The sequence below is a fragment of the Lygodium microphyllum genome, chromosome 30 (assembly GCF_053477565.2).
Source record: "Lygodium microphyllum isolate KBCC chromosome 30, Lygodium_microphyllum_v1.1.10, whole genome shotgun sequence".
NCBI lineage: Eukaryota > Viridiplantae > Streptophyta > Polypodiopsida > Schizaeales > Lygodiaceae > Lygodium > Lygodium microphyllum.
Genome location: NC_141164.1, coordinates 33,350,164 through 33,368,841, shown reverse-complemented (window position 1 = coordinate 33,368,841; position 18,678 = coordinate 33,350,164). Strand labels below are relative to the sequence as shown.

The following is an 18,678-nucleotide window of genomic DNA, read 5'->3' as shown; positions in this document are numbered from 1 at the left end:
GATAGCGACAGGGAGGGTTCTGTGGATCAGATTGGATATTGGGGACTCGTGCCTTAGAGTCCTCAATGTCTATGTCCCTACGGAGGCTAGGGCACGCAACAGGTTCGAGTGGAGATCGCGGATGGATTCCTAGAGGTGGACTCTTGGATCGTTGGAGGAGACTTCAAAAACCTGGAGGCTTTAGAGGACCAGCAAGGTAGAGGCCTTGCCTTCCAGATGAGGGAGAGGTCGTTGGACTTCTCTTGGGGATATAGGCGGCTAGGTGGAGTCCTGCTGGAGCGGTTGGACAGGTTTTATGTGGGCGAGTCGGGAGGCTTGATCCCCCAGCGTCTGCCCTAGACACAATCTTGTCGGATCCTTGACTCAATCTATAGGATGGAGGGGGTGACGAGACAGATAGAGTAGATTTGGACCAGGGAGTGGGGCAGTACGGACCGGATTGCAGAGGAGGTTGCAGAGGTCCTAGCCTAGTCAAGCAGAATCTGCCAAGAGGTAGCCATACAGGCTAGCACCAGAGCCAGGAGGAGGAGAGACCACTCCCGCGGGACCAAGCAGCCACACAAAGATTATTATAGGAGGCACCAGGGGATCCCACCCTCCACACTTAGGTGTGCACATGAGCAGCCATTGCTGGCCTAGAGGACAAGCGCTTTGAGTTCTCATTCCGCAGGTCAACAGCTTTCTGGGCGCGGAAGAGGGACACGATGTGCAGGGAGTTTTTCCAGGTGCACCAGCCTCTCGCACCTCAAGAGAGCAAATAGGCAGCCTTCAAGATCAGTATGGGAGGACTCGTTCTAGCCTAGAGAAGGTGATGGAGATTGCCACCAACTACTACAGACACCTTTTTCTAGCAGGAGACAGCCTGAGCTAGAGAAGAGCGATGTAGACAACAAGTCCGGGATCACATCGTGTCCCTCATCACAGAGGAGATGGGACGCTCCCTCCTAGCCCCCTTCATAGAGAAGAAACTAGAGGAGGCTTTTCATACACAGGACGGGCAAAAATGCCTGGGCAGGATGGCCTCTCTAAGGCCTTCTTCACTACCTACTAGAAAGTGGTGAAGGACCTCCTATTGATGGCCTTCCAGGAGATTTTCACTTCAGGATAGATGCCAGGGAGTGTTTCGGCAGGCCTTATCAATCTTCTCCCAAAAGGGGGAGACCGGTTGGACCTTTCGCTGTGGAGACAGATCACCTTATTGTCAGTGGCCTATAAGGCACTAGCAAAGATGATTGGTAGGCGACTACGCCTCGTGCACCTAGACATCATCCATGACACATAGACAGGCTTTGTCCAGGATAGGAGCATCCTAGACAATGTATTCACCTTATTTGAGGCGATAGAGTGGGCTCAGCAGGGGGCATAGACTTATTGTACTACTCTTGGATTTCGAGAAAGCTTATGACAGGGTGGACTGGGATTTCCTAGAGGGCACCATGGTGAGGTTGGGTTTCCCCCAGGCTTGGATTTGCGGGGTCTTCGCACTTTACAGATCGGCTACCAACAGGGTTTTCATAGGTGGTAGGTGAGGGGAGGACGTTCGGTTGGAGAGATGCGTCCGGCAGGGCTGCTCGTGGCCCCGTACCTTTTCCTACTCTTTGCAGAGGGGATGTCTCACTTCCTCGTTCACATGTGAGCGGATTACGCGGCCTCCGACTTCGAGTGAGAGAGGAAACTCAGTTGTTAGACTCAAAGTATGCAGATGATACAGCACTCTACATAGAGGATAATGAGTTGATGTTGGAGAGAGTGAAGTTGGCTCTTAAGGTGTTGTGTTCTATAGCGGGAGCGAAAATCAACTGGTGAAAGTCGGTTTGTTTTCTCACTGCGCCGAACTCTAGCACGGAGTGGGACGTCCACGTGGAATTTAGATGGGTGAACAGAGGGTAGACCGTCTAGTACCTAGGGTTCTAGGTGGGACTCGTCATCACTCTCACCGAGCAGTTTCTTCCAGCCCTCGATTCTATTCGGAGGAAGCTAACCTAGTGGAGCACGGCTCGCCTCTCACTAGCCGGCCGAGCCTTAGTGGTTAACCAAGTCCTCCTAGCAACAGCCTAGTACATCGCCTCTAAGTGCTTCTCATCCTGCATAGTGCAGCTTCGCCACCTAGTGTGGAATTTCCTTTGGTTCGGGTTAGATGGCTCCAAGGATTCCAAGGCCAAGGTGGTGTGAGCGACCATCATACTGCATCGGTCATAGGGAGGGCTTGGGATCATAGACCCAGAGTATCAGAGTATGGCCCTTTTGGGCAAGCTAGTAGTCTGCGGCCTCACACCGGGAGGGCAGACCAGGAAGGTCCTATGAGGCAGTCCCTGAGATGGATCTTCACGTCAGCCCAAATTACCTCCCCCAGATCACCTTTCCTACGCAGCTTGTTGTGCATGTGGCAAGGCCTCCGAAAGGTCCTAATCCAAAGCCCCGCAGGCTGGCAAGAGGAGATAGACCATTAGCTGGTGATCTAGAACCCCCAGGTGAGAGATTGGGAAGTGGCATAGATTGGCGAGCGCCCCCACATCCATTAGACATGGCAGGAGGTGTACAGAATGGCAGACGAGGAGGTGTTGAAACGAGTATCAGGTTGCCAGAGAGGAGTGGAGTAGAGGAGAAGGAAGATAGAGGCAACAATACCTCAAGAGTGGCTTGCTCCCCTGATACGAGAGGCAATAGAGCCTGGGGAGGTATGGGCCGCTAGGTTTTCACTAGCAGGCATCCCCCTACAGGGGGCAGGTAGAGTCAGCGACGCTCCACCTGAGACCTTCTTCACTGTACAAGAGAGCGGACGTCTAGCTCTTGACAGAGGGCAACAGGTTGAGGGGATAGTGGTCCTTTCATGGAAGAGGATCCGGGTGATTGGCCTTCAGGGGAAGACACGATTATTGGACTTGTTTGTCTTTTGGCAGGAGCTCAGGGAGTCGTGCCTCTGGATCTAGGAGGACAGGCCATTTGATGAGCTATAGTGGAATCCGGGAGTGGCTATGGCCGGCCACTGCGGTCGCCAAGAAGCCACCGAGGTTCCTGGAGTACACCACCAGGATTGGTAGACACTTACTAATGGAGGAGGATATGGATTGGGCGTCGTCACATAGCAGGCACTGGGCGGAGCACAGCATCATGGAGCCTTTTCGATGAACGTTCTAGTGTCGCCTATGGGATAGTTGGAGGCCGAGGAGGGTATTGTATTTTTTATGGCTAGTGGCTCATGGAGGCTTGGCAATGAGAAGCTGGCTTGCCCAAATGCAAGAGAGAGGTTGTAAGCGCTACACACAGGAGCCTTTGAAAACCCCAAAGCACTGCCTTTGGTCGTGTAAGGCAACGCATCTCTTGTGGAGAGAAGCATCTCACATCCTTCGCCATATATCACCCAACCTTGGATCTATCTCATGGGGAGCTTTTTGCTGGCAAGTGGTCAGACAGGGTCGTCACCTTCTGTATTAGGTTATGATGCAAGATATGATATTCATTATCGAGGCAAGGTCATGTGCAATGTTCGGTTTAGAGGCTCTACCCATCCGCCAGGTACTGTAGCCCACAACAGAGCGCTCTTAAGGTATAGGAGACCATAGGGAGTCTTACTGGTTGGCATATTTGGAAGGCGCGTCGTCAAAAGGCTTTCGGCGGAGGGAGACTTTTAGTACATGCGACCTTAGCAGAGCTTTGGACCTCCATCATTCACTCCCTCTCTAGCCAATGGGATCAGGTGTAGAGTGAGTCCAGGGCTCGTCAAGAGCTCTGATGTCATTTTATGCGCACTTGGGGCGGCTGGGATCTGTTTTTCACGATACAAGCAAGCAATCCTAGACGGTGACACACCCCCCCTCCATGGCTTCTTGCCCCCATCCCCCCTGGACCGTCTTGAGAGGCTTGTATACACGATGTATTTGTGACTTTCATCAACTCCAGCTAGTCTGTCAAGCATGAGCACTCCATTGTAATCAGTTTTTTTTGTAGTAATATAATCAGCCATATTTTACTTGCAAAAAAGGAATGAGAGACATCAGAGTAAAAGGAAAATTTTATTTGCTTTCCAAACTGACACTCATTACAAAAGTCAAGTTTAGAGCCTTTTCCGATCGACCCTCGACAAAGAGGTAAGGACATCAAGTCCTTTCTGGCTCAGATGGCCTAATCTCTTATGCCATAACTCCAAATGACAGCCAATTTCAGCAACTGCAAGAAACTTGCCATTCAAAGCTTTACAGTGCAAGCAATACAAAGTGCCCTTCTTGGTTCCTTTTGCAATCAGCATGGAATCCTTTTTCACTTTCCACAAATCACCACCAAACAGTGTAGTGTAACCATGCAAGTCAAGCTGACCAACAGATAGTAAACTCTTTTTAATGCCAAGCACATATCTGACATTTTACAACACAAGCTTTTGCCCATTGTCTTATACAGTGCCAACCCCATCAATGCTGCAAGCATGGTTATTTCCAAGATATACCTTTCCATAACTACCTGCGTTGAACATAACAAAAGACTCCAAGCAAGGAGTTACATGGAAAGAGCCACCAGAGTCTACAATCCAAGTCTGAGTGACACCGTCATCAACTCACAAAAGTGCATTAATTATATCAGCCTTAGTAATTTGCATATCCTACATGTGACATACAAGGGCATCATAATCAACTGCACATAATACATCAGCCTCTGTATCCGAAAGCCCCTCTATGACTACACTGGAGGCCACATTGGCCTTTTTCTTGTCTTTGGTTGCCTCAAATACATGTCTTATCCTCCTTTTTCTTTTTGTCTCCTACATTGTTATTTCTCTTTTGTTCCTTCTTGTAATATCTGCAATCATGTTTCTTGTGGCCCTTCCGACCACAGTGATAGCAAGTAATGTCACTCTTTTCCTTTCCTTTGCTTTTGCTTCTATTTCTCTGTCTTGCATTTGCATTTTTCTTGTCAGCACTAACTCTTACATTTTAAGTTGAGTTGTTGCCTTCTCCATTAGACATACGTCTAATTTCTTCATTCAAGATTGAACCTCTGACCCCATCATATGAGAGATTGGGGTTATTACTGAGAGAAACCACCAAGGTCTCCCAAGAATCAAGCAGTGTCATGATAAAAAAGATCGCCCTCAATTTATCATCAAAATCCAATTTGCATCCTTGAGCTGATTTAAAATTCCTATAAATGCACTCAAGTGCTCAGGTTTGACTCATCCAGTCGCATATTCACCAACTTGCGCATTAAATGCACCTGATTAACAGGTATGGTGATCTCATAGGTAGTTTTCAGCTTCTCCCATATTGCATAACCTATATTTAAACCTTTAATGTCTGTCAAAATGTCATCAGTGACATCATCTTAATGTAAGCCACAACCTTTTTGTTGACTCTAGCCTAATCTGCGTCAGACTTTTTCGTGGGTTTATCTTCTTGCAAAGCATCCTCACAATTCTTTAGGAACAAAATGCCCTACATATGGTCTTTCCAAAGGTCAAAGCGATGTCCATCAAACCATTTAATTTCCATCAAACTCTTGATGTCTAAACTGGAAGAAGTTGCAGCTATTTTATCACGAACACAAGAGTAAATGACTTGGACTGCAGAAGCACACACCGAACCAGCAAATGCCCTGCTGTTCTTTTTCAAACAGTAGCAAATCTCTACTGTTTGTACATAAACTAGCCACCACACGGGCAAAAACTGCAGAAATTTATCAAATTCTGCAAAAAGCCGCAAAATTCCAAGTCCAATAGTGCATAGATGTCAGCCAATCTAACCCAGTTGAGAAAAATTTTACCAATGCATAAAAAGCCCCAATTTTCTGGGGTTCAATGTCAAGAAATTTTACTCAAAAGAGCGAAATTTTGACAAATTTTGCAAAATCCCCAATTTGATTGAGGTCACCACGCACAATGTTTGCAAATTCTAACCTAAATGTCATTATCAAGCATGGATGAGATCAAATCCGAGAAAAGCCCCAAATTTTCGGGCTCAAAAGCAAGTCCGTTGACTCGCCAGCCTGTCGCGACACAGCCTGCCTTTGCCCCGTCATGCGCCTAGAGCCCGCTCTGTCCACCAATCTTTGCATGTCACGTCGTTGCAGCCCATCGTGCGCCTACAGCTCGCTCTGTCCGCTGGTCTTTTCCCGTCACGTCATCACAGCAGTTAGCCGTGCACTGGCTTGGAGCCCATCGACTGCGACCTGAGTGTCGACTGCCTACCCTGTCACTTGTTGCTGCACGCTCAGTCGCCTGCACCTCACACCCCTGCTAGTCACCACGAGTAGTCTTCTGCTCATCTTCTACTTAGTTGCCACAACCCGACGACTAGTGCTAATCGCGAGCAATTTGTTTGACCTGTCAGTTTCAATGACGAGTAACTGTCGACTTGTATCTTATAACTCTGATACCAGTTGTTGGAGCTCACTTGGAAGGGGTTGAGCAATAGTTCTTGGAGTGAGTGAAACAGTGAAGGAGAGAGAGAGTGAAAGTACGATTAGATTTGAGTGTACCAACAATGTGTTGGTACATAAAGAATAAAATGTATTCATACTTAGGGCATATAAGGGTGCATTCACATGTACAAATGAACAATGTGTGTGTACTATACACAAAGGTGAAAACGGGCCTTTATCCCAACATGACGGTGCGCAGCCTATGAGGCGCTTAGGATGTCAGTATGAAACTGCAATGGAGCATTATGCCTAGATGTTGGATATTTTGAGGATAGTTTTCGAAATATGCTGTGAAAAAGGTCCCAGGTGGAGCTCCGCCCACTCTTCTTGCCACTTGTAGGGGGATACCTGCTGGAGAAAACCTAGTGGCCCATATCTCCTGAGACTCTATCGGCTCTCGGATCGGGGGAGCAAGCCACTCCTGAGGTGTCATTGTGTATATCTCCCTTCTCCTCAGCTCCACTTCTCGTTGGCAACTTGATACTTGCTGCAGCACCTCCTCATCTGCCATCCTGTACACCTCCCGCCATGTCCTGATGGTATGAGCTGGGCCAGCCTCCCAACCAGCCCACTAAATGTGGGGGCACTCGCCAATCTGTGCCCCTTCTCCGTCCCTAACCTGGGGGTTCCAAATCACTGGCTGACGGTCTATCTCCTGCTGCTGGCAGCTTGGGGGGCTCTAGATTAGGGCCTTACGGAGGCCCTGCCACACACGAAGCAAGTTGCGTAGGAAGGGTGATCTAGGGGGGGTGATCTTGGCTAACGTGAAGATCCATCTTAGGGACGGCCTCCACTCACCACCAAGCCTCGGTCTACAAGCCTGAATACCCTCCTGCAATAGGACCTTCCAGTTTTGCCCTCCAAGTGTGAGGCCGCGGACAACTAGCTTGCCCAGGAGAGCCATACTAGGGTTGAGCTCGAGGGGGAGTATTGAGATATTGAGCTCCACTCATGATATACCAGGGTGACCGTTGTGCATTTATGTCATCGACTTGTTAGCTGCAGATGCGGTTGGTACACTACCCATGAATAATAGATAAATGACAGCTATCCTTATCTACTCTAGTTCGTGGCTCAGTTAGTATGCCACCTTAGTTAGTTGAGTTTGGTTTGAGACCTATATATAGGGTTCTCCTATTTCTTTGTACAATAGTTCTTTTGGCTTACACAACTAAGAAGAGGAAAACTGTTTTCAGCCTCCACCTGTGTGTGTATTCCCCCATTGTCCAAGCAAGAAAGCTACAAGTGAGACTCCTTTCTTCTCTCCCACAATCTTGACATGGTATCAGAGCCTTGTTCGTGGTAAGGAGCTCAAGAAAGCAAACCAAGTTCGCGGTGTTCTGGTAAGAGGACCAGTGTTACTTTCATTTTTCTGTTTTGGGAGCAAGTCTCTACAGGTAGCACAGCCGGAAAGTGCAAGAGTGCATTGTCTCAGATTGAGAGACCCTTCGTGGTGTAGCAAGAGAGCAGTATATGCTGCGGGTAAGGGCTTTAGCCCTTGGTTGCCTTGTTTTTTTTATTTGAGGCCATTTCAGTGCCTGTTTTGGAGACGGAAGTTTTCCGCACACACTCAGGAAAAGGCTCTGTTTTTGCTGTGCAATCATTGTTCTACAGGTCGGTGAAAAGTTACTGTAGAAATTGCATCGTATGCCTATACGCAGAGACATTGGGAGTTACAGAATCATCCTTGTTGCCTGTTGATGCAAAATCGTCACTAGGAAGTGACTGCGTGGTCAAATATCACTTTTGTCAGTTTTGCAGATTTGTCCTTGTGAGGCTAAAGCTGTGTTTTTTGCAGTGACAGAATTCTTTGTAGTGTTCTATAATGGCGTCTGATTCTCTTTCACAGATTGTCACTGAAAAGCTTGACAAGAACAACTTCCAAGCATGGAAGTTTAGAATGAGGAATTTCCTTATGGGAAAAGGATATTGGGAATTCGTTGTAGGAAACGAAGAAGAACAAGTTCTTCCTGATGTTCCCAATCAACAACAAATGCAGGTATTTAAAGGATGGCATGAGAGAGCCAGAAAAGTTATGTACTGGCTGTCTATCAGTATTTCAAACTCTATGATTGTGTATATTCAGGATGCAAGTACGCCAAAGGAGGCATGGGATACTTTGTCAAAAATGTATAGCACAAATACACAAGCCAGGAAAATGCAGCTCAAGCAAGAGCTACACAATGTGCAAAGAGACAGTATGAGCATCAATGACTACCACATAAAGGTGAAGAAGATTGCAGATGTACTTGCTTCCATTGGATCGCCAGTGGAAGATGATGATTTAGTTTCTGTGACCTTGAATGGTCTAGGAAAGGATTATGCACAGTTCCAAACATCCATTTCCGTCCGTGAAAGATTTCCTGATTTTGAGGAATTGATTGCTCTTCTAATTTCTGAGGAGCAGAGAAATGGTGGTGCATCTTCTTCAGGCGGAACTTCAAAAGAAGCTGTCTTCTACTCAAATGCTAGAAGAGATAGAGGCAGAGGTAGAGGAGGCCAATCTGGAGGCCGTGGTAGAAATCAGAATATGCAGCAAACTCAAGAAAACTAGTCCTATGTAGGAGGATGTGGTAACTCTAGAGGCAGGGGGAGCCAAAGAGGTCGCGGTAAATGGCAAAGAGGCCAAAATGCAAACAACAATGTTGAATGCTACTACTGTGGTAAAATGGATCATATGGCTAAAGACTGCTATAAAAAGCAGAATAACATCATGAATGGAAAATTGCAACAAGGGAATTATGCATCTTCTAGTAGACAGGGTGATGACAGAAATGAGCATTTGTTTATGGTGCAGCACATGACCAATTCTGTGACAAGTGCAGAAGAAAGCAACGATGTGTGGTATGTTGACTAAGATACATCAAACCACATGACAGGTCATGCAGAATGGATGCAGGATGTAAGGAAAATGGAAAAACGAGGATTTGTAGAGACTGGTGATGATGCTGCACATCCTATTGTGCAGATTGAAAAAATTCCTTTGTCTATGCAGGATGGGAAAAAGAAATACCTGTCAGATGTATTTCATGTCCCGAATATCACCAAGAACCTGGTTTCTGTTGGTCAAATGGTTGAGCAGGGCTTGCAGGTCAGATTTAATTCTCATGGATGCTTTGTTGAGAATATGAAAAATAAAGGTCGCTTGATAGCAAAAGGAAAGAAGAAGGACAGAATGTTTACGTTGGATGGAGACATGCTTGAATTGAATGCAGCAATGTTTGCACATGGGACCGGTGTAGTTGCAGATATTGATATCTGGCATAAACGCATTGGTCATGTTAATGTACAGCGACTTAAAGCAATGCAAGCCCAAAATATTGTTGCAGGATTGCCTAAATTCAAGGTTGCAGAAATGCATAAGGTATGTGAAGCCTGTCAATTTGGAAAACAAGCAAGGAAACCGTTTCCTAGACATGTTCAAGAAAGTAAGAAGCCATTGGAATTAATCCACTCTGATGTGTGGACTACTAAAGCTGCATCTATTAGAGGTTGTCATTATTTTGTCACTTTTATTGATGACTATAGCAGAAAAGTTTGGATGTATTTTATGAAAAAGAAAAGTGAAGTTTTTGGGCATTTCAAAACTCTTAAAGCTATGGTTGAAAAAGAAACAGGCCTGCAAATAAAATGCCTAAGGTCAGATAGAGGGGAAGAGTACCTCTCAAATGAGTTTGCAAGGTTCTTGCAAGAGCATAGCATAAAGCAGCAATATTCATGTAGTCATACCCCACAGCAAAATGAAATTGCAGAAAGAAAAAACAGGTATATTGGAGAGGTATCTCATGCCATGCTCAATGAAAAAGACCTGTCTGATTTTTACTGGGTTGAGGCAGTTGCTACAACAATCTACATAATAAAAAGGACTCCCACTGCAGCAATACATGACATGACTCCAGAGGAGAGGTATACTGATAGGAAACCAGATATTTCTTATTTGAAAATTTTTTGTTGCATTGCCTATGTTTATGTGCGAGATAAGTTGAGATCCAAGTTGGATCCAAAAGCTGAAAAGTGCATCTTTATTGGTTACTCTCTGCAGTAAAAAGGGTATAGATACTATAACCCTTCTACTCGTAAATTTACAGTGAGCAGAGATGTTGTTTTCGATAAGATGAGTAGCTGGTATAAACCAGTAAATGTGATTGATAATGTAGATGCACAAAATGGTAATGCTACACAGAATTCACAACAGTCACAAGATATTAGTGGACCTAGAGTGTCCTCTAGCAGTGGTTCACATTCTTTGCCATGGACAAGCAGATTGAGATCAGGAGAATCTCCTCAAAACAATGCAGATAGTGGTATGCAGGTATCACGAAAAGGAAAAAAGAAGATAGATCAGCCCATGTTTGATGTGAATGCAGGTCACTCTTATGTGGATGGTGAATCCAGTGGCTCAGAACAGAGCATTGATGATGAGTTGGGTATACCTTCTATTGTTACACCTGGAGTAAGGAAAACCAGGGATGTTTTGAGAGCACCTGGGAGTGAACCTACTTTGCGCAGGTCTACTAGATAGGTATCCTGTGGATAGGCTGAAATATGATGGATTTACAGCCATTTACTATGCATATATGGTCAAAGTGATACAGGAACTAGAACCCACTTCTTTTGAGCAAGCCATAGAAAAAGAAAAATGGGAGAAAGCCATGGATGAAGAAATGGATGCCTTGGAAGCAAATGCTACATGGGAATTGGTACCTTTGCCTAAAGATAAGAATGCAATTGATTGTAAGTGGGTTTATAAGGTGAAACACAATGCAGATGGTTTTGTGAATAGATACAAGGCAAGATTAGTAGTCAAGGGGTATACACAAGCATATGGCATTGATTATGAAGAAACATTCAGTCTGGTTCCAAGGATGGAAACCGTAAGAGCAGTCATTGCTATGGCTGCATCAAAGGGACGGTCTTTACATCAGATGGATGTAAAGAATGCCTTCTTGCATGGTGATTTGCAAGAAGAGGTCTATATGGAGTAGCCACCAGGTTATGTGCATGTTGTTCATCCTGAGTTTGTTTGCAGGTTGAATAAAGCCTTGTATGGCTTGAAGCAAGCACCTAGAGCATGGTCTGACAAGATAGTTCAGTATCTTGTCACTATTGGCTTTCAGATTTCCAAGGCAGATTTCTCACTTTATGTGAGAAAAACAGAGAAATGTATTATGCTACTTGTCATTTATATTGATGATTTGATTATGAGAGGTGATAGTGATGAAGATATCCTTCATGTGAAAATGCTATTGAAGGAGAAGTTTGAGATGAAGGATTTGGGAGAGCTGCGTTATTTCTTGGGCATTGAGATGATTAGATCACCAAGTGGGATATGGCTCTTGCAAAGACAGTATGGATTGGACATGTTGTCCAAATATGGGATGACAGGCTATAAGCCTATCTCAGTTCCTTTGGAGCAGAATGTGAAGCTGAGCGCAGATGCAGGTAAGCTTCTCGAAGACCCTACTATGTACAGACGCATAGTAGAAAGTTTGATTTATATGACTATTACCAGGCCAGATTTGAGCTATGTTGTTGGATTGGTAAGTCAGTTTATGCAAGCTCCAAGGAAAACTGCATTTGGATGCGGCTAGACGCATACTCAGGTATGTGAAGTCCACATTGCAGTATGGACTATTTTATGAGACTAGGATTTAGATACAGTTGCATGGATACACTGATGCTGATTGGGCTGGTAGTATTTCTGATAGACGATCTACCAGTGGATATGTGTTCTCTTTTGGGAGTGCTGCAATCACTTGGAGCAGCAAAAAACAACCTACAGTTGCCTTTTCGAGCACAAAGGCTGAGTACAAGGGTGCAACAATGGCTGCATGTGAGGTAGCTTGGTTGCATAAGCTACTTTATGATATGCATCAGCCTACAGATGGACCAGTTGTCATTTATTGTGACAACATGAGCAGTATACACTTGGCAAAATAACCCAGTCTATCATGCTAGAACAAAGCACATTGAGGTGCATTATCACTATGTGCGAGAGAGGGTTTTACTAGGTCTTATTGATCTAGTTTATGTTAGCACAAAGGCAGGTAGCTTACATATTCACGAAGGCATTGGGCGCAGAGAAGCTGCGCAAGTTCAGAGACCTGCTTGGTGTGCAGGAATTGGGGTTGAGCTCGAGGGGGAGTGTTGAGATATCGAGCTCCACTCGTGATATGCCAGGGTGACTGTTGTGCATTTATGTCACCGACTTGTTAGCTGAAGATGCGGTTGGTACACCGCCCATGAATAATAGATAGATGACAGCTATCCTTATCTACTCTAGTTCGTGGCTCAGTTAGTATGCCACCTTAGTTAGTTAAGTTTGGTTTGAGACCCATATATAGGGTTCTCCTATTTCTTTGTACAAGAGTTCTTTTGGCTTACACAACTAAGAAGAAGAAAACTGTTTTCAGCCTCCACCTGTGTGTGTATTCCCCCATTGTGCAAGCAAGAAAGCTACAAGTGAGGCTCCGGTCAAGATTGTGGGAGAGAAGGAAGGAGTCTCACTTGTAGCTTTCTTGTTTGCACAATGGGGGAATACACACACAGGTGGAGGCTGAAAACAGTTTTCCTCTTCTTAGTTGTGTAAGCCAAAAGAACTCTTGTACAAAGAAATAGGAGAACCCTATATATGGGTCTCAAACCAAACTCAACTAACTAAGGTGGCATACTAACTAAGCCACGAACTAGAGTAGATAAGGATAGCTGTCATCTATCTATTATTAATGGGCGGTGTACCAACCGCATCTGCAGCTAACAAGTCGATGACATAAATGCACAACGGTCACCCTGGCATATCACGAGTGGAGCTCGATATCTCAACACTAGCTTGCCAGGAGAGCCATACTCTGGGTCTATGATCCCAAGCCCTCCCTCTGACTGATGTCGTATAATGGTTGCCCACGCCACCTTGGCCTTGGAATCCCTGGAGCCGCCTTGCCCTGGACTGTCACTATATTGAATGATCTTACTAGGAACGTCCATTTTATGTTATGGAGAAAGGACTCCTTGCACCAACTAGAAAGAGAATACCTCTACACCGACTACCCCTATCTTGAAGAATGCCAACTTGAAGGAGTCCAAGAAGAGGAAGAAATGATGGAGTATTATGTGAAGGGAGAAGGATGGAGAATGGATGTGTTTTCAAAGGTAAAAGGTATTATGATGGAGTTAGGATACAAGAAAGAAGACAAAGATATGTGGATATGTCAGAAGGATGAACCCATGCATTGCAGGTTGCAGCTCAAGAAATGGAGTTTAAGAAGGGAAAGAATGAGCTTGATTCTTTTGATCTTGAAACACCTCCATCCATTGAGATTGAGGGTGACGTCAGGTGAATGCCCTCTTGTAAGGCATGAGATGCCTTTGATGAAGGGCACCTTATCTTCTGCTTCATCTTCCTTTCCTTTAAAAATTTCTTGTTCGTCACTCCTTTTTGAAAATACCTTCAAGGCTAACTTTTTTATTGGAACAAGCGATCTTCTTTCATCTCCTGTGGTGACACCCCACAGGTCCTTCATCATCAGCAAGTTCCTCATCTTAAACTTTCAAATTTGGTAAATTTTTACCATCGAGTTTGCTACTCTCAGGAATCACTGGTGTCTTTAACTTCTCCCCCACTTTCAATAAGTAGGTTAATTATGAAGAGGGCTAAAGAATAAAATTTAATAGCAATATATCAAAGGATGCCAACTGTTTCTTCCCACTCTTTGCCAATGAGAAATAAACACAAATAAATTAATCATTAAATTGATTTGGGCTTGCTCTTCAAGTATTCTTTTGAATGCTATATTTTGCTCCAATTATGTTGTTTAATATATCATTCAGTAGTGTGAGAGGTGCTCTGCATGGTCATCCTGTTAAATTTTTTATCGAAATCTCTAAAAGCATTTTAAATCTTGCTTGAAAATACCAAATTAATGAGAATATCCCTTTGTTTTTTTTAAAATGGAACTTCAGGACACTTTACATACATTGACTAGTCTTTTGTTTTAGAATGTCCACTCTTCAAGGATCCTGTGGCCACTACTCAACACTTCAAATTTTGCACTAAGGAATATTTTCTTCTTTTACTAAATTTAATCAACAGTTCAAACATGACAAACTGTTCTTTGGTTGCACATGTGGGTTCATCATGATGACCTGCCCAAAATCTTGTTGGATACCTGTATGTGGGCCTATTTTGACTTCAGGGGAGTCTCCTACATTGCATTGCTTGCTTTATGGCTATTAATCCATATCCTTGACTTGGACTAATTAAGTTGCTTGTGTGGAGACTCTTGCAAACTGCTACAAGAGAAGTCAAAAGGTTGTCAGCCTGTTATAACTTGCCTTTGCCTTGCATCCTTATAACTTTTCTCAAACATGAGTTGTGACAAATACTGCATGATTTGCCCCATACCATTCCTCCATCAAAGTGTGAATGTGCCCTTGGGTTCCAACTTGCACACAAAACATAGCACAAGCCATACTTACATAGAAAGGACATAAGGAAATGAACACTAGACTCACTTCCCAGCTGTAGAATCACACAAGCTAACTTGAGCTTTGGGATCAACAGCATAATGGGCTTAAGTTGTGTCACAGCGGCTAGTGTCCATATGACAAACGCACACCATCCCTATAGGGTATGTGCATATGTGATGCCCATTGGGCCTAGAGTCCAAGTGTGGTGATCACACTCAATGTAGCAGAAATGAATCATCAAGTCCTTTTTGTAGGACTCGTAACAGCCCTTGCCTTTATGTGGAAATTTTAGGCCGTCTCGAAACCAAGAAGCAAGAAGATAAGGTGCTCAGCTTTTGCCAGGGCCAGTCTTCCCAAAAGTAAAATAGTATCCATGATGTTGCACTCCCAGAAAAATTCTGTCTGAGTCAGACTGCAGCCATTATTTTTATGCTGGATCTCATGTATACTGGTGGCCTTGCTCATGAATACAGCATTTCTTTGTAAAACAAGATCCTGTCATCTAGATGAATCTTGTGAAGGGAAATTAGCTTTTGGAGAGTGGCTCTTAAGTATGCTATGGATGACCTGAAAGCAGTACAGGAGATATGCATGGCCAGTATATTGAATTGCAAACAGTGCAACATGTGGCTTACGGGAATGATTTAATCAAATGGGTTATATTCTTAAATGTTGCCAATTATTAACACCTTAAATCATAAGTGGTTTATTTTGTCGTTTTGGTTAAAGGCTTCACACTGTAAGTCATTAAGTATAATCTTGTTACCTTCATGGTACTAGAAAAAGCTGCCTTTCATTGTAACAATATTTTCAAGCTAGATTGAATGCAATTGTCAACTGTTTTATATGTGCAGCCGGAGCACTTGCTTGATGATGCAGATTACGCCGACAAAAAACTTGGAGTAGAAAGGTCCCTGAGAGAGTCTTACTTGTTGAAATCTTTGCTGGCAAATGGAACCATACTTGCGCTTGGATCAGATTGGCCTGTGAGTGACTTGCGCTCTGATTGTGTTCATACTTCCTGATTACAGTTGTAATGCCATATCCTTTGTGCACAGGTGGCAAGTCTGAATCCTTTGAAGGGAATGCAAGCAGCTGTTACACGGTTGCCAGATGGTTGGACTGCTCCATGGATACCTTCAGAATGTATAGACATTGAAGATGCTTTCAGAGGGTGTGTAAAGTTCACTCTGCTTGCTCGTTCCAGTTTCAATTTTCAAGAAAATTCAAATAGGTCAATGAAAGTATGCAAGGATGCCTGTACAAAAGATTGTGTTCAAAGATGAGATATTTTACTGTATATTGCAGGTATACATACTCAGCAGCATATGCAAGCTTTAGGGAGGATGATATAGGGTCCTTGTTGGTGGGGAAGTTTGCTGATTTTGCTGTACTTTCTGGTGATCTTTTTAAAGATCTTGATCAAATTGAGGTTTTGGAAACATATGTTGGAGGGGTGAAAGTATTCTCTAAGACTCAAGCATAAAGCGAACTTCTATATTAACTAAGCTCTCTCATTATAAGACTATGAGAAGCAGCTTATGAAGTCTCATATTAATGGGCAATGTCTTTTTGGAGTCTGAGTCCTTCATTAATGGATTTCTCCTCAGCCGTTGTTAGTTTTGATCATTATTGAATTCTCATATTCTTCTAAAACTTTCGGACTGCATGCACCTATGGAATACTTGAAATAATGGAATTCCTTTGGAGTGTTGATCATCTACAGATTGTTTGCACAGTGCATGGAACAAAGAGCATCATATTTGTACTTCGCATGGTGCAAGATAAACTATTTGCAGCAGTTGTATCTCTTGGTTTGTGTATGGAAAGGTGGAAAGGTGGTGGTTACAAACCGGGATCTCTTGGCTTGTGTATACGGAATAGTAAGCAAGTTGGAAAGATGGTAATTTAGGGCTTGTGGAACGTTAGATATGGTGTTTACCTTAAGATGGCTGGAATCCTTTCTTGGAATCCATGATGGTGTATCAAGATGGCTTTCTTGTGATGTATTGGACCAGGAGATTCAGGATGTGCATGGTGAGGATTTGATCTCCTCTTAGTTAGAAAGCTCTCAATGTTTGTGATGTTGATTCTTGACATATATTTGTGATTATGAATGCAAAACTTTTTTAAGTTATGAACGTTCATTGAAGGGCAGAGTGGTGTGTTTGAACATGTTAAGGATCTGATCTTCACTTAGCAAGAAGGAAGCTCAGTTTGTATGATATGGATTCTTGGCACATGTTATGCAAAAATATTGATGCTTATGTTATGCAAAATATTGATGCTTGTGAACCTTCACTTGAGTGTAGGGTGGTGTGTTCAAACCTATTGACTATGTTCTTACAAGGAAGGCATTTTTTCAACCGGTGAGCACCCATGATTGTTTGGTTGTGAAGGATAGACCGTGCATGAAAAGGAGTTTCAATCTCATGGACCATAAGAATGTGGAAGCTCGGTAATTGCATGGAGAGTTAGTGATAAGAGTAATTGGACTCCAAGAGTATAATCGTTGGTTGTAATTTTCAAGGGACTCTTTATTTGTCTTGTGCACTTTTGTATAAACGGCTCATCTAATATTGGTTCAAATGATGTCTCTTAGGGTACACATCTATTGTAGGCTTTGAGAGGAAGATCCTAAAGGGTGTATAACAAGGTCACATGTGGCAATGGTCCTACCCAATATAAAGTTAGGTTCAATTCGTTATCCCAACTAGAGTCCCACCAGCATACTGAGCTTTCACAAATACATCTACCAACTTCATTTCTTTATGTTGCAATGTGGCACACAGTTATACAACCTACAAATTGCCTTGTTAAGGACATAGATCAAAGGACAATAGCTCTAATGGTACATACAAAAGCATTAGTTCTAGGGTATTCTACTAACAATGTATACTAGGTTAGCAAAATTTCCTAAATGTAAGGAGCATTTTTTATACATGCTTTTGATAGTGATTGCCAATGGCCTAATGGAAACTTTAGTGTTAGCAAAGGATGTGAGGACCTTAATCTCAAAATTCAATGTGGTGAATATTGATTTGTTCCAAAACATGATAAGCTTTTGATTTTGTTTCACATCTAAAATATATTTAAGGGATCACCTTAACACAACTTCTCCATCGTTGTGGTCTTGTTGTGGTGCAAGACAATTGTCTCATCAAAGGCTTTTGTTAAATAGAATTTCACTTTGGCACCTTTTTGGAGTTCTTATGGCTGTAAGGCCTTGGGGCTGCCATATTCATCAAGAATCTCTTTGTGCATTTCAAGAATAATCTTTCCTTACATACCTTCAAATTATTTCCTCCGATGAAATGATACATGATAAAGTCAATATATACACATCACATAGTTAAAAAGTAATACTAAGGCAAACATTTACTATGCTTGGTCAATGATGTAAAGACTTGTTGATAATAACAATGTGGAGTTAAGCACATCTACCAATTATGAAAGGAGATGATGAAGTTGGAGGTGGTAGTGGTTAGGTGGCAATGTGAGAATTACGCATTCAATAGATATGTATAGAGTATGCATGGTGAAGTTGAGAAAGAGTTCTTGGGTGTAACTAGGGATGTGATAAGTAAGTTGCTCTATATGAGAGGGACATCAAAAGTAAGTAGTTGTGTTTGACTCATGCCTATGCTCACAAAGAAGTGTCGATGATCCTCTGTAGGACATTGGGATACTTTTTACTCTCCTTATGATAGGTTTTTTCCCCTAGTTTTAATCTCCTTTATTTTATGTACTTATGTTACACAATTCGGATCCTTGTCATGTTTTACACCTTTCAAGTGTGAACAC

At 43.3% G+C, this 18,678-nt stretch overlaps 1 protein-coding gene across 5 annotated transcripts in view; it reads left to right on the top strand.

The window, feature by feature from the left end:
* Window positions 1-16,944, top strand: part of LAF3 (Amidohydrolase family) — a 171,404-nt gene extending 154,460 nt beyond the window's left edge. For 2 of the 5 annotated variants that reach the window (XM_087672309.1, XM_087672307.1), the window contains 3 exons: window positions 15,729-15,860; window positions 15,933-16,048; window positions 16,183-16,944. In XM_087672309.1, the coding sequence (XP_087528435.1) occupies window positions 15,729-15,860; window positions 15,933-16,048; window positions 16,183-16,360 (426 nt within the window). In that variant the 3' untranslated portion in view covers window positions 16,361-16,944. The remainder of the gene's footprint in view (window positions 1-15,728; window positions 15,861-15,932; window positions 16,049-16,182) is intronic. The other 3 variants (XM_087672310.1, XM_087672306.1, XM_087672311.1) reach the window with 2 other exon arrangements.
* The last annotated feature ends 1,734 nt before the right edge of the window (window positions 16,945-18,678 follow it).